The sequence below is a fragment of the Rhipicephalus microplus genome, chromosome X (genome assembly GCF_043290135.1).
Source record: "Rhipicephalus microplus isolate Deutch F79 chromosome X, USDA_Rmic, whole genome shotgun sequence".
In the NCBI taxonomy this organism is placed as follows: domain Eukaryota; kingdom Metazoa; phylum Arthropoda; class Arachnida; order Ixodida; family Ixodidae; genus Rhipicephalus; species Rhipicephalus microplus.
In genome coordinates, this window is record NC_134710.1 from 113,453,975 (window position 1) to 113,479,921 (window position 25,947).

General features: G+C 45.5%; 2 protein-coding genes across 6 annotated transcripts in view; one reads left to right on the top strand and one right to left on the bottom strand.

The window, feature by feature from the left end:
* The window catches only part of Sac1 (phosphatidylinositol-3-phosphatase SAC1), a 65,781-nt gene extending 53,933 nt beyond the window's left edge, over positions 1-11,848 (top strand). For 2 of the 3 annotated variants that reach the window (XM_075877436.1, XM_075877437.1), the window contains exon 20: positions 4,939-5,119. In XM_075877436.1, the coding sequence (XP_075733551.1) occupies positions 4,939-5,119 (181 nt within the window). Of the gene's footprint in view, positions 1-4,938; positions 5,120-11,763 lie in introns of those variants that run through there. The other variant, XM_037427543.2, reaches the window with a different exon arrangement.
* Positions 8,217-25,947, bottom strand: part of LOC119176322 (uncharacterized) — a 30,057-nt gene continuing 12,326 nt past the window's right edge. Inside the window, exons 2-3 of one of the 3 annotated variants that reach the window (XM_037427547.2) lie at positions 25,517-25,652; positions 8,217-14,138 (exon numbers count right to left, since the gene is read on the bottom strand). In XM_037427547.2, coding sequence (XP_037283444.1) covers positions 13,901-14,138; positions 25,517-25,652 — 374 coding nt within the window. In that variant the 3' untranslated portion in view covers positions 8,217-13,900. Of the gene's footprint in view, positions 14,139-25,516; positions 25,665-25,947 lie in introns of all 3 variants that reach the window. The other 2 variants (XM_037427545.2, XM_037427546.2) reach the window with 2 other exon arrangements.

The window sequence follows — 25,947 nt, forward strand, 5'->3', positions numbered from 1 at the left end:
GCAGATAGAGATAAAATAAAGATGCATAGTAACTACATAACAAAGTAGGGATGCTACTATCTACTTTTTACTTGTGGCTTTCAAGCATAGAGCATTATGCACAGGAGCAGTGTTTATATTTGAAAGCTCCCCCCTTGCTTGTGTACCATTGTGAGCAGTCCTTGCTTCTGTGTGCTGTACTGTTGTGAATGTTCAAGCGACTAACAAGTTGCTGTACTGTTGTGAATGTTCAAGCGAAGGATGTCTGTCACTTCAGTGCATTACTGTTGTCTCACCCACTCACCCTTTTCCTCATTTTTTCTTACACATTTTTTACACATTTTTTCTTACAACCTTAATGCCATGATCAGTTCGCGTTTTAAAGCAGGCACCAATGGAGGCCAAACTTTCGCTATGTAGGCACTTTGAGCTCTGCCATTGATAGCACTGTGTCGTAATTGTGGGTGGGATAAGTGAGGATGTGTGGCTTCATGCATTCAAGTTGTAAGCTGCCAATTTTTCATTGTAGTTTGAATTTTCTAGGTTGAATTACTTTGGGCAGCATATTCCTATTGTTTGTGTTCTTGCTGTAGTTATCTGTCCATCCCTCAGTCTATGCAACCCACAAATAAGAAGTGGGGTGGGTTTGAAAATGTGTTAGAGGGCCTCTTGACGACCCTTGCTTATGAACATAAGATTTTTTTTTTACTTTTTGCACCCTAAGACAGTTTTATAAAATTTGGCTTAAACAGAGATTCACCACAGAAAATCCTTCATCCATGCCATTTAGGGCTTGCATTAAAACTAAAGAATGTGTTGATGCAGGGTGACATAAGCTGGGCTTTTTTTGAAGTAAGAGAAAGCTAGAATGAGATGGATTTTGAGGAAATATTTTAGAATGTGAATAAAAGTAATTAGGTAGCAGAATGCACCTACTTCTTCACCTGAATGTGTGTTATGGACACACAATGGAGGAAGAAGTTTAGGAACTTAACAGCTAAGCAGAGGTTAATGGAGTGTTCGCAACCAAGAGCCATCAAACAGAAAATGAGAGACTGGTTAATAGAAGATATCAGCAATAAAAATCTATTGAAAAAAACGAAATACACGATTCAGGTTTGAAGGATGGAAGCTAAAGAGGTCAAGGGAGATTTACAATTGTGGGAGGAAAAAAAAAATAAACAGTAGCGCAAACTTGTACTATAAAACTAAGGGCACATGCCTTGCTATTGAGGTTTCAGCTGGCTGCTTGGGCAGAAACATTTGCCAGAGAAAATTATTGCAATAGGATGAGGCTTGTTTTTTTGTGTAGTAAAACTACAGATATTATTCTACATTGCAATGGTATGCCAGATTTTCTCCTTACAAGGCACATAAAAAATTAATTACAAGTGGTCGAATGCACATAGGGAATCAGCGTTATGCAAAGAAGTAGTCTAGGAGCCAGCTGCACCACATTGTTTGACATTGAGCCACTTAAAACATTATGAGGCAGACCGATATCTTTTATAGATTAGTAGTTCTGTGAGCGACATAAATTTACCTAACACGCTGGCTTTGCCTTAATGAAAGTATAATGTGTTCGGCACTTATGAGGAAGAGCAGACACAGGTTGCTTCGGGACAAAGTAAATATGTCGGTGCACCAATATGCCTGTTTCTACCAGACCTTTATTCTAGTGTTGTTCAACTGCATCAGCACGCACTGATGGACGTTGCTCACTCTTTCAGTCCAGCATTGCTCAAACCAGCTAGAATAGACTATATGCCAGCTGTAGCCAGCATTCATCTATAAGGGTCAGGTAGAAGCACAGTATACCTCTGCATTATTTATTACATGGTTAAAAGAGTGGTCAGCCAACATTAGCAAGCTCTAGCAAACATTAGGCGACAATATTTGACAGTTCACTCATCAGTGCAGGTATTACACAATTAAATAAGGTGTATGTCATGACGTGTATATTACGACAGGCATATTGTGACATACCAGTGTAAGAAATCACTGCAGTGGCATTTTGTTTCTTATTGATATTATTTATCTTGCATGCTTGCCGTTTCATGCCCATTCTCGTATATACAAAGTTAATCAAGTGACGGCGGCTTTACAATGACTGCGTCAACTAGTATTTCATAACATGAAGTTGACAATATGTCGCAAGCCTTTGTAATACATGCATGCCATGCACGTTCTGCATCGCCGTTCCACGTCAAGCGTACTTCCGACATGACCACTGAGATCTTGCACAAGTGAAATGTAGCACCTACTCCAATACCATGTGTTTCCTCATACAGCTGAACATGCAAATATTCTTTGACTGCTCATGTTTGTTTTGGCAAAACATTAATATTGGTAACTTGCCACAGTTGATGATATTTAAGAATCTGTTTCAGTTCTAACAGCAGAATGCTGCTTTTCAATAAATGTATAAAATGTATAAATATAAATGTTCTGCCACAATGTGCATTCCAATATTATCAAAGAGCAGCAGCATCAGAACATATGAGGTAGTACATAGTCAAAGCACCTTTGGTTGACTAACAAATACTTCCTATTTAGCATCAACCTTCTAGAAGCACTGGGAAGCAGAATCGATAGCATTAGGTTCGTAAAGAAAGTTTTACAGATGCATTGCCATCACGGGCATAAGATGCATTGTCACCACAGGCATAAGTAACTGTACTTTGTTCATTGAATGAAACACTTCAATTTAGGGCTAAGTATTGTGCGTATTTATGTTTCCACAATCCTTGGTTAGGTCACAGTGACAAAATATTAACTGGTACGCTTATGTCCGAGCTAACATCGCCTTTAGTGGCCAGGTTCATAGAAACTTGACGTGGTTATCTTGAGCGATAGGACACACCACTTGTTACATCGGAAGTTTTGTTGTGTTTCATTCGGTGAGTGCTGTGCAATACTATAAAGGTTTGAAAGAAAAAGAAAATGTTAGAGAAGAGAGAGGCAAAATACTAGACAGCAGTAGGTGTAGTGAAGCTTCGCTGAAGATCACAGTAGGCTTGGTGACCAATTGTCACTGCACCATTTCATTGTTGATGCCAATAATGTCATAAATTATAGCAGGGTGCCTTGATTTTCTCTCTCACCACTCTGCGCACATTGGCGACTTCGATGGTAATGGGATAAGTTGTGTACATTGCTTTTTTATGCGCCCTTCATTGAGGTACTTGCACAACCGAACTAGTGCATGATGTGGGGCAAAGAACCTCTCAGAATCAGTTGGTCTTCCTACTCAAGAAAAATTCATGGCCACTATATGGACCTATCTTCAAACCACTCCAGAAATAGTTGCAGTCTTGTCACTTCCAAGTAATTTGAGGCAACTGCTTTTGTGGATAATTGCAAATAAGAGGCTCGAGTGGTTGCTAACAAATTTATCACATGTGTGCACACTCAAACATTTGCTAGCATCAAATTTGGGCTTTCTTTACAGACTTAGTTTGTGGCATCATGCTCGGTGGAGTGAAAATGAAGTGAACAATCAAGCTGCTCATGTTAACGCACTATGTGTACTGATAAGTCTGGCCCTTCTAGTCAGCCGCATGGAATGCACTATGAAAACTCAAATGAGCTTTTTTTCCTTGTTTGTTGAACATTGCTTGTTGGGGTAGAATTAGCAGCTGTGGCTTAGTGAAAATGTGCTTGTGTTAAAATCCTATTATGAGCACTTCAATGGAACAGTTGGTCAGACAGCAGTGTTCTTTACTGTTAAAGGAGTACTGACACAAAAACTTTGGCTTTGTGTTTTTCTACTGCAATGTGTTGCTGGGGGCCTGTTAGTCATGACACGACACATCGTTTCCTGCAGCATGTGACAGATAATTAATTACAGGCCCCTCAATATCGATCAGTTTCACTTTCGGTTTGATAGAGCTCCAAAAAGTGAGTGCAACTGTCGCCACTTATGCATGTGGAGCTATTGACCACGTCAGCCCGCATAACTGTGACATACAGAATTCTGCACGGTCTGCATCAGGAATTACTTTCGAATAGTAAACGGGACTGCAATGTCACCAAACACAAAACTTTCTAAGGGAGCGCCACGGCCACGCACTTGCAACCAGCTGCCGAGAAATATAAACTGTGGGAACAAGTGTGGTAATAGAAAAATGGAGGCTATGACGTCATCATAACTTGTTTAGTTTACTGCAGAGTGGTGACGTGAGGGAAGTACGGGGTCTCCAAAGGGTCCCCTTCGAAAGTGTCAATGGCATGATGGAGTCGAGGGCCCACGCAAACTTCAAAATTCTTTTAAAATGCCCTCCCAGCTATATTCACTGTTCATATTTTGCAGATGATATACGATTGTTCCTGGGAATCGACCCCACAGGCTATCTCGGCTACTAAATTTTGTGTCAGTACCCTTTTAGTTGCAAATGCAAGCCATATCTGGATGTCTCAGCAAGATAGTGCCTTCAGGGGCAAATTTTCATGAGAAAAACATGCAGTTAATGGGGTAAATCATCATTTCTGCTTATAACAGTCGGGCTGCATATTCATTTACAGCAAGTAACAAGTAATGTCAATATGATTTGATTGAAGAGGTGTCAGTTAAATATGGGTCCATGGTAGCGTTTTTGGCTGAAAATCTTGACATATCCAATTACAGACTGAATTTACTCTATACATGTAGTAATTGTATTATTTATCTTGAGTATTTATATGACTAGGGGTGTGGAATGATTCTTGCATCAAATTTCCATCGCAACAACAATGTATTTTGTGTGCACCCCCTCCCCTTTTTCTCTTCTTCGTTCCGCCAGGAAATTTGGAATGATACGGCTCTTTGACGGGCAAGCCATTAAGACTTGCACTGTAGATATATTTAAATTAATTTCTTGTGTTTTAAATGTCATAACCTTATGACATTGCACTCAGCACCTAGATGCTATATTCTGGTTTTTTGCATGTTGATTAGATTTGTCCACGGGACCATTGCAGGGACATATGCCTTTACATGGTGGCCATGGCAGTTTGGTCTTGTTGGCTCTCCATTCAAGGTCAAGATTATTCAGTCAAATGGTCAAGACAGCTTCATACAGATATTGCCATTGCCCGACGGTTGTGCTTGGCAGGAATCGGGCCCGTAGTCAGAAATCTTTTTTCTGATAGAAAGTGGTGAAAGGGGACATGGCACTTGCTAAAGGCCTTGGTGTTTCAGCAAAACACCTATTTCCATTATTTATTCTAGACAAAATACCTCCCCCCCTCCCCCATGTGGCCACTGCTCTGCAGGAGTTGACTGCAGCACTGAGTGTAGGTTGGCTCGTGTGCTTCATTTCATTGCCTCACCTGTACGTACTATTTCATGCTCAGATTGTTGCCTCGCTCACGAAATTTAGTCCTGCCAAGGGCCGGGGGAACTGCAGAAGTGAGAAGCAGGAGAGGGAGGGGGGCGGTGAACAAAATGTCAGCTAATGTTGCATATATATATATATATATATATATATATATATATATATATATATATATATATATTTTATAAGGATCCTTTTTTATGTTATGTTTGGAACATATGGTTTGTTTCTGGTGCACCAATCTCCACAATGAATAAAATTTGGACACCAATTTTGCCGCGTGGAACATTCGTCCATTCGTCACGCTGTTTTGTTTCAACACGAGGTGACCACATGTGGGTGTCTTATAAAGACTAGGGGTGTGCGAATTGTGAAATTTTTTATTGAATCAAATGATGTCGAATAGTGGCTAAAAATATCAAATATCTAATACTGAAGATTTTGTTGAAAAATGAAACAAACAACAAAGAAATTAAATCTCCTTAAGTCCTCGACCGTATAATGTCGTGAGGGACTGCTACTGAAAGACTACAAATTGACCACAATGCAGAAACGCAACCAATCCCACATGCCCTTGATTGGACCTATCTCACTTTGATGTTACAGTGTTTACTGCAGTTGAAAACATCTGCCCACTGGGCACCTCAGTAGAAGGGATGGGAACGTATTGCAAAGCGATTTCGCCAATACCTTAATATAGAACAGCTCCATGCTCTTTTCACTGTTTAAAAGGATCATTCTTTCTTGCGATCAGGAGCTCATTGAAGTATTTTTGAAGCTTTTGTCTTTATGTCTTGACTATGGCTATTATGTTGCGGTGGTAGTGGTAAAACACTGAAGGAGTCGTGAAGTCGGGGTGCTGGTTCTTTTTTGACGCGAACAGTTCAACATCTCAGGCCGTTTTCTGACCCACTTTTCTAGAGCCGTGACTTGCGAAAATGACATAATCTCTTTTAAAATAAACATGTGCGCGCTTTTGAACCAGGATATGAGTGAAAGTTTTAACAAAAGCCCTGCTATACCGGAGTTGACGGTAGTTTTAGCCGTCCTATCCTAAGTGGCACTATTGGCTTTTGTCATGTTTTCGATATTTGCCCTATCAAATTATTTGAAATTTCAATACTATATATTTAAAAATCAAATTGAATTATTCAATTAGGTAATATTCTATTTCAGTTTGACACTCAAATATTCACACACCCCTAATTAAAGAGGCCCTGAAACACTTTTTGAGCAAGGTCAGAAAACTCTACCTATCGGTAGTAGAGGCTTGCGAGAACATGCGAGCCAAATATTATAGCACAGCATAGGGCCTGGAATTCACAATGTGTTATCAAAGTCAGCTAAAAATTGCTTTCTCTTTTCTCGACAAATAACGAGACTTTCAAAAAGCACCCTTAGAAGGTCGTCTATCAGCCATTGGCTGATTTAAACATGGCACGCTCAGTTGTTACAGAGATCGTCGTGGGAGGCCGCGACTTGTCAACGAGCACACGCGTTATCACGCTAAAAAAGCCGCAAAGAAAAAAAGAAATAAGTGCTCAAGGTCTCGAGGCGCACGCGACGCATATTTTTTGCCCCTGCCATCCCTGCCTGCTTAGTTTCCAGCGCTTTCGTCGGGACAAGAAAAGAGAGAATGCGATTGGAGCGTGCGACAAATCTTCGTAACTCCGCTCATACTGGATGGATTCTTAAAATTTTTGCCACATTAAATTCTTGAGGCAATAAGCTCTTTTAGTGAATCCATTCCATAGTTACTTGAAAAAGTGTTTCAGGGTCTTTTTAAGATAAGTCATATCTCTGTAGCTTACCTGAACAAAGCATTGTTAATCATGATAGGCAAGGGAAATAATGCAAGCATCATTTAGCTATGTCACAAACAGTCGCAATGTCATAAATAAATATAGGACGAAAAGTGTCATGTGCAGACCGTGGGCCGCTAGCGGAAGGTCGACGGGCTGTGTGCTTAGGACCTCTGGCCTAGGTTGTTGATGTTGGCAACTTGTTGCGGTGTATTTTGCTGCTATGCATTTGAGAATGAGCAGGTTGAGCAGGTACACAGTTAGTTTGAGGAATTCGTTACGAATACATTGTGTACTGGTGCTTATTTTGTGTAAAATAAAAACAGGCTAGCCGCCAGGCACCTGCTGGCGGAGCCGTCAACTTGTGATGCAAACTGCATTGTGATCACAGGCTGGTTCTGTTATAGTGATGTGAGTTCGAATTAACAGCGTATTGCAGACTTTGTTCAATGATGTATTGAATCGAGCATTGAAAGGAAGGTCAGAAAAACTTGCACCGCCAAAGTTTCTCTGTCCAGATGATGGGAAGCACAGCACTTTCCTATCCTTCAAATTCAGAAAAAGCAAAACTGCTGCACTGGTTACACGAAGGTATCAGTGACATCACCGCAGTGGAAACGTAGGCTAATTGAATCAGTGGGCATGCTATTTATTGTGTTGCTTGTGTTGTGTTTCAGAAATATTGTTTGGGAACATTTGATAATCACTGCTATCTCGCCCACCGCTAGCTCACTATCTATGAAATGATGCTGCTGAGTTTGCCTTTTCAGTCTAAATGCAGCTGCTGCATTTTCATGGGGACAAAGTGCATAAGCATTCTTGTATGTAGATTTTCTAGGTGTTCAAAGTTAATCTATAATCCCCAACCATGACATCATTCATAATGAGATCACAATTTAGTACTATGAAAAATGATATGTTAGGTAACCTCCAAGTTTCAAAGGCTTGACTTAGACTCTTGTTTGCACCAAGAGACAGAGCAGTTAAGCAATTGTTAAGCCATTGAAACAAACAAAATGTTTTTGAAGCTCACATCTCCAAAGGCAATATTCAAAATTCATACCAGCTTTGTCCATGGCCTCTGCATTTCTTCATTATCTGGTAGTCATGGCACAATATCTGGTAGATGTTCAGTATGCTTATACTTCTTTATTAGAAAGTTTTATATATAGCACATACAAATGTACTATTTGCGTACTGTAAAACCAATTCCAAGTTTACATTGTTAATAACAATAATTGATAAGTCAGTGCCATTAGGTGCAAAATATATGTCACTAGTAGAGCTCCAGGAAGCTTTGAACTTGAGATCTGCTTCACAGAAGTTGTTCTGTCAAAGATAAAGCAGCATTGAAGCACGTGTCATAAAGCAAATGTTGGTTGCGCGAATTTCACAATATGGTGAGGCAATACTTGTCATAACCACTATAAAAAAAGGCAGGCCTCCTACCTGATAGTGGCTAGATCACTGTAACCGTTAAGTGTTTGGGCATGGGTGATTACACTTGGTTCACAGTCTTTTAAAGAAGAAGTCAGTTTAATAGTGCATATTTCCATAGTCCTGCAACATCATTAACTCCATAGTTTAAGACATAAACACGAGCCTATATGCTTCTGCAAAAGTTAGTTAATAACTGTGCAATCTTTGTAATAAAGCTTCCTTGGTATGTCTACTAGGCTGCACTTGGTATATAGGTATGTCTGTTAAATATATTATGACTTGAATATCATGCACTCTTTTTTTTTTTAATGGGTACTACAGCTGGGTCATTCCGTGATTTTAGCAGAGCAATTCAGAGGGGATAGCTTTACGAACATCTAAGGAATGTGAAAAAAAAAGGTGGAACATGCAAAGCACGAAATACAGAAACATTGCTCTAACATCAATATATTACTGTTTTGCATCATGATAATGATCTATTTCTCTGCTACTTTGATATAAGTAGAGATTAAAACTTGTGTGCACTTGGTTTCTGCAATGTAAAATTGTGCTTATCAGCCATAAAACAACTGCACCACTTCAGAAAAAAAAAATAATGCGGCAGATAAAAGAAACACTGTAATGGTGTGAAGACTCTGTGTGAGCAAGATTATAATAATGTGTGACCGCTAGTGTCTGCAACCAATTAACCCAAGCGACTGGCCGAGAAAAGCTTAATGGACATTTATTGTTTTTCAATGTAGTAATTATTGCGTAAAGTGAAATGCATTAAACAGGACAAAAAAAAAATGGGGGACCCTTAAGCTTTGCTTTTGAAATTTAAGCGCGATAGCGATATTCTGTTCCTAGTGCGTACTTCAAAGACTTAGTGTTTGAAATCTTTTTGAACTTGCTATGTATCCACTAGATGGTCTTGACGGTGCTGTAGACTGTGTGCCTTTTGTAGTGGGTGAATGGCTTTAAACTATGCATAATGATCCCATGTTTTGACACGCCATGACAATTTGTGCTTGGGTCACGCATTATTACGGCAATATTTTATGTTGTGTTGTGAAGCATGTATACAGGACGAGTGTGTTTGTAAAGCATGAAAATAACATTTGCTGCATTGCCAAGCAAAGAACATTATTTTCTGTATTCACAAGCGGAGTCCTGTCTGTGTGGTAGAACACCCTCTTGCCATGCAAACAAACCGGGTTCGATCTCCACTCAGACCCACCCGATCTGGGTTCAATTCCACTGGCACCCAATATTTTTTTATTTGCATCTTCCCCAGTTTTTTGGTTATGCAAAGATGCTCGATTTTTCTGTCACGCAAAGATGATTTTTCGCTCACAACCAACGACGCCAGAATTTCTGCGAAATGAGCTCTTTAACGCTATCATGCTAAAACTCACCTTCTCCTTTGATGAAATGTTAACACACAACCTTTTAATTACGTATCTACAGCTCTATAATTGGAGGTTATGGGTTTGGATCTCACCGACAGACAGGGTGATATTCATCCCCTTTAGTTCAATTTCGTTATAGGGGCCCTGTAATGCTTTTCGAAGTAATCATTGTATGGCTTCATTAACAGAGCTTATTGCTTCAAAAAACTTGTAAATTACAGTGATTTGTCACAGACTTCTTTGTTTCACCTCTCCTTTTATACCAGCAAGTGTATTGAAAGCTACGGGGGGGGGGGGGGGGTGACAAGGGAGCAATGAAATGTATTCCTCACAGCGCGTCATGGCCATGATGGACTTTGCTCTCTTTTATTATTTTTTTCTTTGAACGCGCAGCTTGCCTTCAGTGTGATCACGTACGCCCGCGTGCCCCGCGGCGGTGGTCCAGTGACTAAGGTACTCGGCTGCTGACCCGCAGGTCGCGGGATCGAATCCCGGCTGCGGTGGCTGCATTTCCGGTGGAGGCGGAAATGTTGTAGGCTTGTGTGCTCATATTTGGGTGCACGTTAAAGAAGCCCAGGTGGTCGGAATTTCCGGAGCCCCCCACTACGGCGTCTCTCATAATCGATTATATGGTGGTTTTGGGACGTTGAACACCACATATCAATCAATCAATTATGTACGCTTGTGTGCGTTGGGGCATGTGGCGGCATTCTGCTACAACCGTAGTACCTTTGCAGCCCACGATGCTCTGATCAGCCAATAGCCATGCACTTGGGAGTTCACGTCATGGTCTTGTGGGTTTGGGGCATCATTTGTCAAGCGAAGACGGAATAATTTCTGCCGCCTTTGAGACATAATTTTAAATTCCAGGCCGTGTGCTGCGCTGTAATGTTTGGCCTCAGGACCCTCTAATACCGATCGGCAGCGTTTCGTGACCATGCTGAAAAGTATTGCAGAGTCTCTTTAACGTCATAATTACTGCAATATATTTGAAGCCAATCAATCTTCCCTATGCTTTCTTTGGTCTAATGTATGTTGGACTCATTCGGTTGTGTGTAACAAATAAGTAATGTATTAGGTTAGCATGCGTGGGTTTATTGTCCTGCTGCTGCCTCGTGCAAAGGTGATGTGACGCCTTCTTGCAAAAGGTTTCCACACTCGCCGTTGCGGCTACTGGAAGCACTCACTAACACTCCCAGGGATTATACCCGCAGGAGTATCCAATGAAAAGTGGAAGGGGAAGCACGTTTTGTTAAGCTTTGGATGCGTAATTCCAAGGTTATAGATTCAGATACCTACATCGGAGGGGGTGATTCTTTGTCCACATAAATTTATTTCAACTTATATCATTATTCTCAAGATACAGTTAGGGACAACAATTAAGATTCTCTCTGCCAAATTGCTTATTGGATTCATGAATTATTATCCCTTATCCTAATTGCTTATTGGATTGATTTGGTTGTGTCTGACAAACAAGCGTGCGCCTCGAAAAAATTCCCTTTTCTTTCGCTATTGTCTGCAGAAATTTTCATTTCTGCAAAAAGGATGCCCCGCAAGAAGAAAAATGTATTCATTGCTATTTTAATGAAATAAATTTTAATGTAAGTTGCCCACTATAGTAGTACTTGGGGTAACAGTATGTCTCACTGTTTGCATTTCGTGCCATCTCTTTTGCCTATTTGCAGTGGGACTGAATGTACACCTTTAATTGAGCTTGTCAATAGGATGTCATTAACATGTAGTGATGTAGCTGAAAATTCACTTATGGTGCATTAAGTAGCTTGGTCACTTTCAACTTCACGGTCAAAGATGGACCTCTCTGTGATTTTGTTACAGGTGGACCTTCTCACATCTCGTGACACAGAAAGAAGATAGAACGTGGGAGATATAATGAAAATTTTTTCATATTTTCTACAAGAAATTGTTGTCGTTCAGTGTGATAATGTGTTTAAACAGCACATCGTAGGAGTACCACGTATGACGTTTCCCTGAGGGCTAAGTCTTTACCCAAGTGGAAAGGTCGTACGTGAGTACACCTCACTCTCTTCGCGATTGCACTATATCATCTGACATGAAGCCTAGTGCATGTGCTTACATTGAAGGTGTACACGCGACCTAGTTAATTGACCGATCCCTGCCCGAACAACGGGTAGGTAAGCGTATACCGTCCTTGAAATAGCACAGTTCACGGTAACAGAATGCTGACGCATCTTCAGCAGTAACGCGTGTCATGTTATATACTGACTCATTGTGAAGAGCAGACGTGCTGCTCACATGCTATTTCCTTCTCCCCCGACACATCGTCATCTGGAATAACAACTTGCTGGCGCGTACGCCATTACATTGTTAAGCTTGCGGGCGTAGCTTAGCGTTCATTGCTTAACGGGAGCCTGCAAGAGGTTAGCGTACGATGCATGCGCAAGGAAAACCTTTCCGTTGTGCTGTTCTAAAACTCTATTCTGAAACTCACTGACGATTGACCCACATCGTGCGGCTCCGAACAAACGAAAGACAAATGGCTAACACCCTCATTAATGTCAGTCGTTCTGTTTTGGGTAATCTTCCTTGTGGACCTGGAGTGCCAGCTTTAATTTGATGGAACACTAAAGAAAAGAGCGTTTTTTTTTTTGCGTATTAGTGAAGTTACAATATCACAATCCCGAAAACGCCCGCGAGACGACGCTTGGTACACGAGAGAACGCGCGAAAAAAAAAAAATGTGGACGGAGGCGTCTCCTGGAAATTCTCGCACCAAACGCCGTGCCATAGATTTACTCGGTCCCACGTCGTTCTTAATAAAAATGAAGTAAATTGTCATCTGTAGGGGCCCTAGGCCTAACGTACGAAGTTTCAGAAAATTTCATGTAGCGAATGTCATAAAAATACAAAATATACACATTGAAGTTCGTGACGTCGCGTGCGGAGATAAGGCGCGAAATTTTAAAATGAAACTTCAACCTTGATTTTATCCTCTAATAACGAACTTATGGTGAAACTTAAGACCTTACAGTTCTCAGGGTACAGTTTATCAATCTGAACCAAGCCATTGTTTTTAGTGTTCCTTTAAAACTGAAGCCAGCAGTCGCGCAAGCGTGCTTCAATAAATTGGGGGAAGGAGGGCGGAGAGTGAAGAGGGCTCACCCTCTTCACTCTCCGCTCCCCCCCCCCCCCCTCTCACCCTTGCCCGACTCTGCGCGCGCCTATGCTCAGACGGATAGGCGCGCGCAGGAGGTAGGCAGAGGCGGCGCCCCCATAGACACCTACGAGGGGAGGTGAGCGTGCCCCATACATGAAATTAATGAAGTGGTGGTGCTGCAATAACCCTCCCCTCTCCCCCTTCGAAGGGCTACACTGAGCACGCTTATGCTCATACGCAACCCCGGTCGGCGAGATTAACTACTGTATCCTGTTGGCCCCATCTGTACGCCTGATCCTACCGAGGCTTTCGGAAGGGGTCTGTACACTTCTTTCTCTAGACTGCCCCTATGTACTTACGTCTCACCAGTTAGACTATGTCATGCAGTTTCTCATTGATTTATATAATGCGAAGCAGTGCCGTGGACGAAAGTTTGATACATAAAAATTAGCGAGCTTGATACACACGGAGCTAACCGGCTACATGACTTGCTTGACCATATAAAAGAAAATTGGCAGCACGAAGGTAATCTGGTAAAATCTCGAACGCGATCTTTTGGTTGCAAAAAAAAAGAAAAAAACTGAAAAGAAGCACGTCAACGTGAAAGTTGCCTCCGTATCATCATGCGAGTGCTAGGCAGTCACATTGGTGAAATGGTCCGCTGCTGCAAAACCCTGCTTCAAACATGAGGGGGCGTTGCTGTGATGCTGCGCAACTACACACCAAATCAACGAAACGTTTTTTGCCGGTCACTAAAGCGACACGAAAGACCACAGGACAGCTTGGGAGTACGCTTGGATGACATCCTGGCACTCTCGAGCAACCAGTGGGATTGACTTCACGTCCTCCACAACACCACAAGTGCCACTGCCACAAGTCCGGCGGGAGCGAAGGTTGCACTGGCAGAGATAGCATCGGCTTGGCTGCAGAGGTACCAGCAGTTGGCGGTGTACATGTCGCTCAGAAGCTTTCGCGTTGCAGTCATCATCACGGTCACAAGGTAGTCAACTTCGTGGTGGCATCCTGAAAGATGCACAGCTTCGCGGATGCAGTCTTCAAACTTGACCGTGGCGCTGCTGGGAAGATCAGAAAGCGTCGCTTTTAGCTGGTAGAATGGTTAAAAGCATAACGTTGCATGAAAGGCGCAAACCGGATAACGCCGATACATATTGAACAGTTACTGCATTATGGTAATGTTTTTCGCAGCGATTTTACACTCGCTTCTACTCTGCACTGCAGGCATACATATCAGATTGGGTGCGCCACTGTCACTCATGCATTACTTTACGATAATGGGCAGTCAATATACTGACGCCTGCATGTGTGTGATGATAAGTATGCAGTAAATCTCGAACTTTACGCCGTCATATTTGCCATCTAGTTACTATAGGAAGCTATTGTGATATCAAATCGTTACGCATGACTTTATCGGTGTTTCTTTCAGACTTAACCATACGGATATCTCGTCGACGGTCGAATAACCCTACAGGCTGCGAACAGTAGCAGACATTCTATAGGCTCTGGAATACGCGATTCCCCTGCATATGTGCCGGAGCAGCGTGATGATTAGCCAGAATATGTTGAGGACTGTGCATCAGCGCATGGTATGTAGAACTAGAGATTCAGCGCAGAAAACGTTCGAGCGCGCGCGCACTCATGAAAACATGTTTTAGTGCGGCCGTTACGTAACTTGCGTACGCTACAACATATCCATATCTTCCTTGTCGTCGTATTGCGATACATTCATTCCTCGTCCTTTGTTGGCTAACCAAGCGCATCAGCCGACTGCTGCCCCCCCCCCTTTTTTTTTTAAATGCGAAACATTTCTTTGCGTACTGCAATCATATTTGGAGTCTATCTATATCTATCTATTTGTCTATCTGCGGCAACCAAAATTAGTATGGCAGCGTAAAATGGTTTGGCGAATATGATACGCTGTGAATAAGATATGAATAATGTAACAATCCCGTCGCGTACGTTGTCAAACACTTCCCTCCAGACAGTGGCACATACCCGCGGGCGGGTATGTGCCACTGGTATGTCCCACAGCCTCGTAGGTCGGCGAACTCATTCATGAGACGCCTCACTCAGACTCAGATCGAGCCACGATTCTGAGTGAGTCCGTGTGAGTAATACTTCCGTGAATAAGTCCGAGTGAGTTGGCTTGAAGAAAATTTTCGTGAGTTCGGTTCGGAAAACTTTTGGTGAGCCTGGGTCCAAGTGAGTCAAAACCGAAATATAGATTTCTTGAATGAGGGCCACTATCTTTTGTCGACCTAAGGTCCTATCTACAGTCATCTTCAGCATTACTGTCAGCCTTACCAGGATTCCTGTTTATACTCACGTCTACCCACAGGTGTTCCAAAGCAGTGTCGTTCACACACCGTTTCAAAATTTGCTATAAGAGGCGCGAATTACATAGGAAGGGGGGGGGGGGGGGGGGTTGCCTCGTCCTTCCGCCCTCCAACTTTTCAAGGGAAGTTCTTCATAAATATATCTTATGCTCTCATCTATTCAAAAAAATAACCACTGATTTGCATGCACTCAAAACTTCTTTTCAAAGATACCACGTAAAACGTAGCCAAGAAGAGCATAATTACATAAGATACTGGTGTTAAAGAGCCCTGACTCCATTGTCGAAGAAGCTAATTCTAAGCTAAAGGGGTCATGAGTCGACTCGCTCAGAGCCAGCCCGAGCGTGAGTCTGAGTGACTGTGGGTGAGTAATGTTTTAATGAGTTTGAGTCTGGTTAAAGAGAATTGTCGTGAGTGTGAGTCTGATTCAGAAACCATTTCGTGAGTCCGAAGCTCAAAATATAATTCATGAGTGAGTCTGAATAAGCTCCGCCAGTTTTGCGGACCTATGGCCACAGGTGATTGCCACATAGTATCTAGTAAGTGAGTGGCTGCCATGGATCATCCCCTGAACCCATCAGATACTAAATTGTGTGGTGCAAAAGGTCATCTTGCATACATTTCATTCCAAAACTGCAGCCCTCAGTGCAATGAGCTTGGAGAAGGTGATGATTTTTGTTTTTACGCGCAAGTATACATTCTCTAGACACTGTAACGCAAGCGTGCGTACCTCATCTGTGAAATCGGTGAACTCGTGTGACGCCGTGGGGGAGAGGGAGAAAAAAAAAGACGTCAGACAGCTCGGAGCAGCCTACGTAGGCAAAGTCACGTGGGACTCTGAGGAGGCGCGGCGCGACGTAAACAAACGACGACACGTGTATAACGGGCCTCTTTAAAGGCGCGTAAAGAGATCTGCGTCGTCAAAAAAGTCCAGCAGCGCATGGAACGCCCGGCGGATTGTTGCAGCGTTAGCCGAGGGGAACAACATGTGTTCTGGACTCGCGTGTGGCAGTCCGAGTTGCGCATAGGCGTTGAAGAGTCGGCGACGAATATCCGTGTATCCCGGGCACTGGCACAAGATATGTTCGACCATCTCGTCTGCCGGACACTGCACGCACGAAGGGCTGCCACTGCGACTCTGACTGAAGAGTCGGTGCGCGGTTCGGCTGCATCCAGTTCGAAGGCGCAGCAGGAAAGCACGAGCGTGCCGACTAATTCCTGTTGACGGCAGGCGCGCGACAGGATTGCCGGCTGTTGTGCGGGGGTCCGGGTGAAGAGCCCGGACGTGGCGTGCGATAATCTGCCGTGCCACATCGAAGCTGTGCACGAAGTTCGTTGCGGGTGTGGCCGGGTAGTGGGCGTCCTTTGCCAGCGCGTCGGCTGCCTCGTTGCCGCGCACTCCGACGTGTGGGGGCACCCTCTGGAACGACACAGCACACGCACTTCGCACAATAACTGTAAACTTGCGCGTGAGGCGCTGCGCTATCAAGGGCCATTTTTTCCCCTCGCGAGGGTGAGGAGCGCCGTCCGAGAAGACGACGGCCGATCGAAGAAGCAGCTCGTCCAGCTGATCGGCCGCTAAGTTGAGTGCCGCGAGCTGAGCGGTCGTCGATGGCGCCGGAAGGGGAAGACGGCACTTCCTCTCATCTCGGAGCGCCGGAATGAAGCTGGCAGCAGCAGCCGAGCTGTCCCTTTTCACCGAGCCGTCAGTGTACAGATGTAGGTGGCCGGAGTACCGCTCCTCGATGAGGCTGCAGGTTTCTTGTAGTAGGGCAGCGCGAGGTGTGTGCCGTTTGCTGCGTATGCCTGGAACTCTGGTCGATGTGGCCAGCCGGGAGTCCCAGTGAGGTGGAATAGGCAGGAGTCCGGCGAAGGGGGCTTCGGAGATGAGGCCGGCGTACTCCAGCGCGCTGCGGCCCATGCCAGTGTTGGGCAGCGACAGGAGCCGATTAACCAGCGCCTTGCCCCCTCGCGTCATGTGCATGCGCTCGACGTGGCGTAGAGCACAGGCCTTGGCTCTGAGCGAGAGGGGAAACTGGCTGGCTTCGGCGTATGTCACGCCCACTGGGGAAGATCGAGGTATTCCAAAGAGGCGGCGTATGACGCCGCGATGTGCCGTCTCGAGAGTGTCCCATTGAGACGCACGCAGTGTCACCAAGGAGAACGCATAGAGGGCCCTGGCTCCAGCGACGGCGTTGTACATCCTCGGGGCGATGTCAGGAGAACAGCCTTTGCCCCGCGCGAGGAGAGAGGATGCCGCTCCTGCGACACTGCGAGAGCTTAGCCGGTGGATGGCAACTGCTGGCTTCCAGCTCAGGTGGTGATCTAGCGTGATTCCGAGGTATCGCACCGATCGTCGCCACGGCAGAACGCGTCCCCGGAACGTGAGGCGGCCAACCTCGTATATCGGCCCCTGAGGGTGGGGTGGACGAGAAGCGCTTCGGTCTTGGCAGTGGAGAGCTGAAGCCCAATGCTCGAGATGAAAGCATCCATGGCCTCGAGAGAGCGCTTGATGCTCTGTCGCACCTGTTTTCCGCACGAAGTGGGTCCACTCGCAAAGAGGCCGACGTCGTCCACATAGATGGCAATGCGCACCGCGTACTGCAAGTCGCGCGGGTTGTAGTCCACGATGCGCGCGAGGGCGAGATTGAACAGCATGGGGCCCAAAATTCTGCCCTGCGGCACACTAGCAGTGGACGGGCGAGGCGCGCTGAGGTCGCCAGAAATGCGGACACGGAAAGTTCTGCCGTCGAGGACTTCCTCGAGAACCGAGAAGCCTGCCGCACACACCCATTGCATGTAGAGCGTCCAAAACGGCCGCATGAGGCAGGCAATCGAGGGCACTCTTGATGTCGAGGAGAACCAAGTATCCGGCTTCACCGCGGAGCTTTGCATCCCCCAGGGTGGTGACAACGTCGGAGATGCAGTCCGCGGTGATCGGTGGCAGCGAAAGCCGCTCTGCACGTTCGCCAGGAAGTTTAGGGCCGCAGCTATCCATTCGATACACTTGAGAACCATGGCCTTCATCACTTTCCCAGCAGCTGACGTGAGCGAAACCGGCCTGAAGGAGATCGGCTCCGACGAGGGCTTGCCCTTCTTGCGTACCGGAATGACGATCGCCTCCTTCCACGTCGCTGGAAACGCGCCAGAGCGCCAGATGCGTCGATGCGTCGACGCATCTGGCACTCTGGCGCGTTCGCATCGACGCGGTGTACACACCGCGTCGATGCGGTTGTACACTGTCCAATCCTCCGCCCTCCCGGAGCGCTCAGCCCGGCGTTGAATCCGACGACGAGCAGCCCGGAGGTTCAGCTGTTTGATATCAGGCACCGGCGTCAGAGCAAACACTCTCTCCCCTTCCCTCGTGGTCGGGGAGTGCCTTAACTTCTTTCTACCTGTCTGGTGTTTTTTTTTTCTTCTCTGGCACATTGCTTCGCCTCCGGCTTCTCGGTGGTCTTTCGGTGGGTTGCGTGTGCCGCGTTTGGTTTCTTACGCGCGCGTGCGTGATGCGAGTGATCGAATGCTTTTCACTACCCTTCTCTTATCCCTTCCTTCTGTCTCTTTAATTCCCATTCCCCCTTCCCTGCGCATAACTGTGGAGCTGCCCTCCACTGAGAGAGGCAGTAACGGGACTGCGCTTTTTCTTCCTTTTTCGTCTTTTCAAAGCCACTTCGTCATGTGACGCTGCGCGAGCGTCGAAGGAGAGCGCGTGGAGGGGGAAGGTAAAAGAGCGCTACAAGGAAGGCTGATAGAACTGCAGCGGTGTTGGCCAGCAGTTACAGCCGCCGCTTGCCAAAAGAAATACACTATAGGTTCAATTCTCCGTAGAGCGCTTCTTGACGGTAAAGTGATGCCGACCTCCGACGACAGTGTAGCTATGACCGACTGGACTTGCTCTACGCCACCTCCTGACGCCGACAAGAGCTCTCGCAAGTGGTGCCCCGTCCTCGGACTCTTGTGACCGTGTTTCCATCTTTCCTATCTCTCCTATCCCCTCGATATGTCGTCGCTCTCTGGCTTACATGCCTCTTTCTCTCTCTCTACACCTTTATTCCTATCCTTTTAATCCCTCCTCACCCCCATTCCTTGTGGGCTACTGTTGAGGTGTCGCTCGCTGAAGCCGACAGTTACGGGGCTCACTTTTCTCTTCCTCTCTCTCTTAGAACCACTTTGTGATAAATGTTTGGAGTGCATGCTCATTAAGGGTCTCTTACACTGAGGACGCTTCAACCAAAACACTGAAGGTGCGTTTACACAAGAGAGACACGATACCGATTTCGGTCAGCGGGCTGTCTTTAGGAGTGTCTTTTCCCTTGTCGTCGGCCTATGTATACACTGCAAAGACACAAACAGTCCGCGGTTGGTCTCTCGAAGGTCCCGCCCGCGCCTTGTACTCACAGTCTTTCGTTTGTCAATTCTGTAGTCACATTGGAGGCACACGCAGCGACGCGGACTAAACTTGCATTCCTGCACCTCATTTTCAGCCATGCTTCCCGCTCTGCCATTGTCCCTATCTGGTTACGCGGCGCAGCCCTCACCATAATCCGTGGTAGCGAGAGACGGGGTTGGTGCACACAATAGGGAAGCGAAGAAAAGACTTCCGTTGGGTGCTCGAGCTGCCTATTCAGACGCCGCAAGCCTCGGAGAGGGCATTGTTAACTCCCCGAAGATTGCCTGCTTCGTGGTCGTCGGAAGCAAAGACGTGGGGCAAATTTTCGCTCAGCCGCCGATCTCCCAAGACACGCCGACGACCGGTTTGCGGATGCGTTTTGCTAGTGTTTTCGGTGCTAGTTTTTCGGCCTAGAGTGTGACAATGGGGTCTAGTGACTTCGTTGGCGTTTGCGTCTGCCTTGTGTTTTCGTCGGGCTCATGTCAGTGCCGTGTCTCTCTAGTGTCGTTTGGGAGGTAAAAGAGCTCGCGTGAGGAAAAGAGAAAGGAACTCGCGTCCAAGGCAGCAGAAGTGCCTATAGACTATTTTACCCAAGAGGTGTGGGCGCCGCCATCTTCCGCTGTTAAGCTGGTGTTTTCTTGTTACGTATATCGTGGCGTGAGTTTATAATGTCATGAAACGTCGTATGCACCAACCAAACCGTTTTCATGTGCACTCAAACCTGCCTATAAAAGTGTACTCTATATAAGGCTGGTGCACACCGGCGACTAGCAGCGGTCGCGCGACCATTCGTGACTGGCTACCAAAAAGCGACTAATGTTCACGCCGGCAGAGGCTGCATGCGAGCGACCGGAAGTCGCAAAGCTGGAGAGTCCATAGAGTTTACCAAAATTAACTAGAGGGCACTCTGGCGCTGCAATCGTTCAGCTACCATGGGAATGATGGGTAGTACACACATTTGCCTAGTCTTCGTACCTGCGGGCGGCGAATCGTACTTGCGGCTTTGTTTATTACTGGTTACGGTCTCGTTTTGAAAGAAAGAACGAATCCTTTTGAACTTAGGGACTTGATTCGAAATAGCTTAAAAGAATAAGGTTGTGAAGCGCAAACGGTGAACATTTGCTAATTTATCTCTTCGTGAAAAAACAGCTCCAAACTACACGAACACACACGGATCCAGAAGCAGGCCAGAAGTACGAAAATTAGACAAATGTGTGTACTACCCATCATTCCCATGCTCGCTGAAGTGCCATGTGTTGCAACTCCCATAGACACTAGCACCAGAGTTCCCTCTAGTAAGTATTGTGGGAAACCCTATGGGAGAGTCACGTCCGGATCTCGTTATCTGCAGCTAGAACTCTAGAGACCGGCGCCGATCAGCTGATCACCGTCAGCTCAGTGAGCGGAGGAAAACGAGCGTGCCTCATTTATTGTTTTCGTCCGTTATTGCACAGCGTTCCCATCAGCGTCAAGGAGTTCGATTCCAGCGAAGAACAAGAGATTGTAATGGTGCTGGTGCACTGTGCCATAGTGTCAGCGCTGGCAGCACAAATGTCTCCAAAGAAAAAAAGCCGGTGGTGGTTGTGACCGTATCATCGATCGCGAGAGTTGGCCGGCCATGCAAGCCGCCTACCTCCCAAGCTGCGCTGAGACGACGAGGATTATTTGCGATAGTCGTACGTATTCAAAAACGCTCTTGGATTTCTCTTGACTAGCCACAGCCTCCAACGCAGCCCGAACGCGTCTCGAACGCGATGTCCTAAGTCGTTGCCAAGGCATGAAGCACAAACACGTTCCAAACACGCTGCATTGAAGGCGGTGACAAGTCAAGTTCAAGACAAAAAACGACTCTGAATACGGGCGAAAGATAGTGCACAATTCATTTTCTCTTTATTTTCACGTTCAACTTCCACCCTCAACTGCCCTCAACTCTTCCATCAAGAGCTCGGGGCTAAGCTCCACCTTCACGGCGCCTGCGTCACGATGTGGCGTGAGACCGCATAAGCATAAATCCCGCCGCCGATTCGATACCGGCAGTTTGTGCTGCGCGTTCCACAGCCAATCAGATCAGCTGTAAACGATGAGGTCAGTGGGGAAGAGCGTGTTGCTTGGTGTATGGGCGGTTGAAAAGGCGTTTGGCCGCGGGTCGCAGCGATCTGGAGTGATTCGCAGCTTTAAAGCGTTGTATTAAATTACACAGTTTACGCAGAGAGCTCAAATTCGTCTCTAAATTACCCTTGGGAGATGGTATACCGGCCCAATGTATTTGTGAAAATTGTCAAAATTGTTTCAAGGTCCCTTTGAGGTCGAAAGCGGTCGCTTTCGAAGCTCGCGACCACTTCTCCGAAAATGGTTGGCGCCACAGCTTCGTTGTTTTCCTTCGGTAGTGTGCTGTTGCGTGCCTCAGCGAAGGCAGCCTAGAATTCCTATATAGGAGAACGGCAGTGCCTACGCCTCTTGATACGAGATGCGGTGGTGAGCCGTTCTCGTGTGCGGCGGTCACAACTATCGGAAAGCAGTGTATACGTGGCCCACTGTTCTCACCGAAGCTTGCAAAGTCACGAATTAGACGTGCCTGACACAGTAAGGTGATTTATTGTCAGTATTATCGCTTCCCGTTTACGTTTTGCGCGCGATAATCTCATCTTTGGCCAAGTTTTTTTTTGTTTTGTTTTTCATATGATCGCACTTGGCGGACTCGCGTTGCTGCGAACGATACTCGTGCGCACGTATTGTGACACACATGGCAAAAAAATTATTCGAAGCTGCTTCATCTAAATAGGTAGCAAAAAATATTAAATAATATTTTACTGTTACATTATGTTTCGTACCCCGAACTTACCGTATCTTCAGAAGAAAACAGCCTGCCGAGGATATTATCCGGCTGATTCGCGCCGTTGTTACCTTGCACTCAGCGGATTAAACATGAAGTGCAAAGCTGCAAGTGTATTGTAGATTCACAATATGAACCGCAATGAGGCTGCGAATGGCACGCAGGTGCTATACAAGCGAATATCGCAGCACGTTTTGCTCATACTCAGCACAAATGTTTTGCTTTTCCAGCTCGTCTATCAGATAGCGGTGGTGGCGGCGGTGCCGCCAGGCGCAGCCAAAATCGGCTCGCACGGCTCGCCTCCTTCTCGCTGGCACCCGTCGTGGAAGCGCGTGCCGCCGTAGCGGGCTCAACATTGCGAGGAGGAGTCCTCTATTCTTCCCCACTTTCGGCTTCACAAAATGGGATGTAGCAACCTCTCCTCAGCATGTTCCTTCCTCCATGCGAATATATCGATTTCTTGGCTTCATCTTTGGTAGCTGCTTGGCCTGGAGCCATATCTCGTGCGTGACGAAATGATTGACCGCTAGCGTTTCTCGGCGAACACGTCATATACCGCCGATGCTCCATTTGCTTATAATGCCCTCTTTTCGGGTTTCGGTGGTTTAGCTTACCTGTGCTCCATAAACATACTTGCGCAACAAATATTAACAGACTTCACCGTTCACAATTAAGCCGAAGCACTCACAACATGTTTGTCTCCCGATAAGTGTTTTTGTTTTTTAATTTTGACTGTGGTCATTGCCAGATAATTTTGCTAGTTGGCACTGACGTCTTGAGAGCACATATTCGGCACTTGCCTTTACTTCTCACACCATCTTGCCTGCCTTCCAGCCGCGAGGTCATATTCAAAATTTGCTAAAAACGCCAGGCCTATATATACTTCTCAATAAACTTTACACATGCTAACACGACGCCATATTGCACCGGCCTGAAGTACACTTGACGATTCCGGGCACGAAAGGAAGATGGAGCGCCGTTGCACGCTTTAAAGCTTGAAACCATCACACATTACTTGCGCAGAACCTATACCAAATATACACAACATATGGTGAACCCAGTAGCTCTTCGCCAGCAACCGTCACGGCGAAACTTAAATAATATGAAGTTGAAAACATCATCAATGAACACATCGACAGGTGTGGAGTTGTAGCACTGTGTGGTTTTATTTGTCGGAAAGCACCACAACAGTGGGAAGTTTTGTGACTACAAGTCAACCTTCCAAAGCAACGAAGCGCAATGTGCCATATGGATTTGACGAACAACTCACCTCGGAAATTCGACAGGCCTGCCACCGCAGCCATGACAAAGGGCATGATATACTTCTTCGATGGCTTGTGGGACACAGCAATATCAGTGAAGACGACCACGCCGATAAAGACACCCGATCTGCACATGAGAGCGGCCGAAGTGCCTCAATTCTGTTTTCGTGCGCCGACGTTTCGCCTCTGTCTCGCTTCATATCCCCTGAATGCGCATTGACCATGTGGTTCTCCAACGTTTTCTGCACGTGTCGTTTTCCCCGGACCCACTCCTATAGCGCCTGGAATTACCACTGCCCAAACAGACGATGATGCACCGTCCATGGCTCCGCGTTGCACTTTCCAACATATACGCATTGCCTATCGGAATGACCGACAGCCTACGAGCAAGTACGGTGCATGTGGTTGCGACGACGCACTATATAGCGCACGTTATTTTTGTCTATACCCCCGCTGTAGTACTCAGACTTGTTGACAGGTGATGTGCGAAGTGCTAGGCGATTTGTCAATCGTGCAATAACAGAACAAAAATATAAAAACGTGCTTTCAAAGAAACCCCATGCGGAAGGCTATTCCCACTTTTCAAATTTATGAAGTGTACGGGTTTTCAAGAGGTTACAGTGCTAGCGGTCGCTTTGTTACACTAAATCCCTACCTTTTAAATCCCGCATCCATCTTGCCTGTAGGGTAGTCAACCGGAGCTATAACATTGGATTAGCATATTTGCCTTCTCTCTTTCTAGCCGCATATTTATATGAAATCTTTCGTTGAGCTTTTTATCCGCATAAGCTTATAAGTTCTGAGGCTAGTGCTAACTATAATTGCGTTAGAATTTCAAACTCATCCACTTTTCATCCATCGGCATAGTCATATTTCTGTTTGTGCCCTTACTACGTTGCTTCACTTTTTTGGATACTGCAGCGTCATGTATGAAACTATATATAGTGTCAATTAAGGCACACGGTATACCTGTGCATTTATCAGCAAGCGTAAAGAACAATTAGAGCAAAGAAAGTGACAGCGTGAATGAAACAATGACAAGAAAGAATCATGGGAGCAAAGAACACTATAGTGTTACTAGTAAAGAACAACGAAGTGTGTATCCATCTAATGTATGAAGAAACCAGTAGACTTGATGAGTAAAGCAAAAAGCGCGGTGAATGTTTATTTGCAAATATTCACACACACTGTGCAACTTTTTACGCGGAAATAATAAAAAAAAATACGTTAAAGTGCATGGAAATTAATAGAAGCCAAAGACGCCGAAATCGTAATAAATTTTCACATGAATTCTGCAATATGCCTTAGTTTCCTTAAAGCATCACTGATTGCGATGCTATCGCGCTGATTACTAATCACAGAGCTTTGTCGGTGCCTCCTGTTCACTTCAGTCATCTGTACCTTATGTGCCCACTTGTTCATAGATGTCCTGTGTGCGTGATGTCTTAGTGCTTATCTTGATGGGTTATACAATTCAGGAAGACTGTATGGGCACTATGAGCCCGACATTTCCTGACTGTGATGCATTTGTATTTTGTTCAAAGAAGCGAAGAAAAAAAAAGACGCCGAAAAAAAAACTGTTTAGTGATTAAGGTGTACATGCACGTGTGCTTACCAGCATACTTCTTCTATGTGGGCGACGTCGGAAGCATTAAATCTGTGTTTCTGTATCTGGTGGATATGGCTCCTGCAATCTTGGAGTCCAGTGACAGCCTTCTCTGCATCACAGGCTGCTAACGCCGAAGACACCGCTGCAAGTAATACTGTATATATCGTCACATTTAGTGAAATTATTCCGAAGAAAAGAAAAGCGAAAGACGAATCGTTTTGGTTGTGTGTAAACGTCACATCGAAAAATTGTCTAGCTGACTAGAAGATGAAATAGCGCATATAAGTAAAATGTACCTCAAAGCGATTTTCAGGATTGTGCAGCTTAAGTCCGTCTATTATTCAGTACTATCATCAACGGACAGGTTCAGCTAACTCATGGCAAGCGTTATCAAGAATCTGCGTGCACACATACGTTACTAGAATGCAAATAACCTA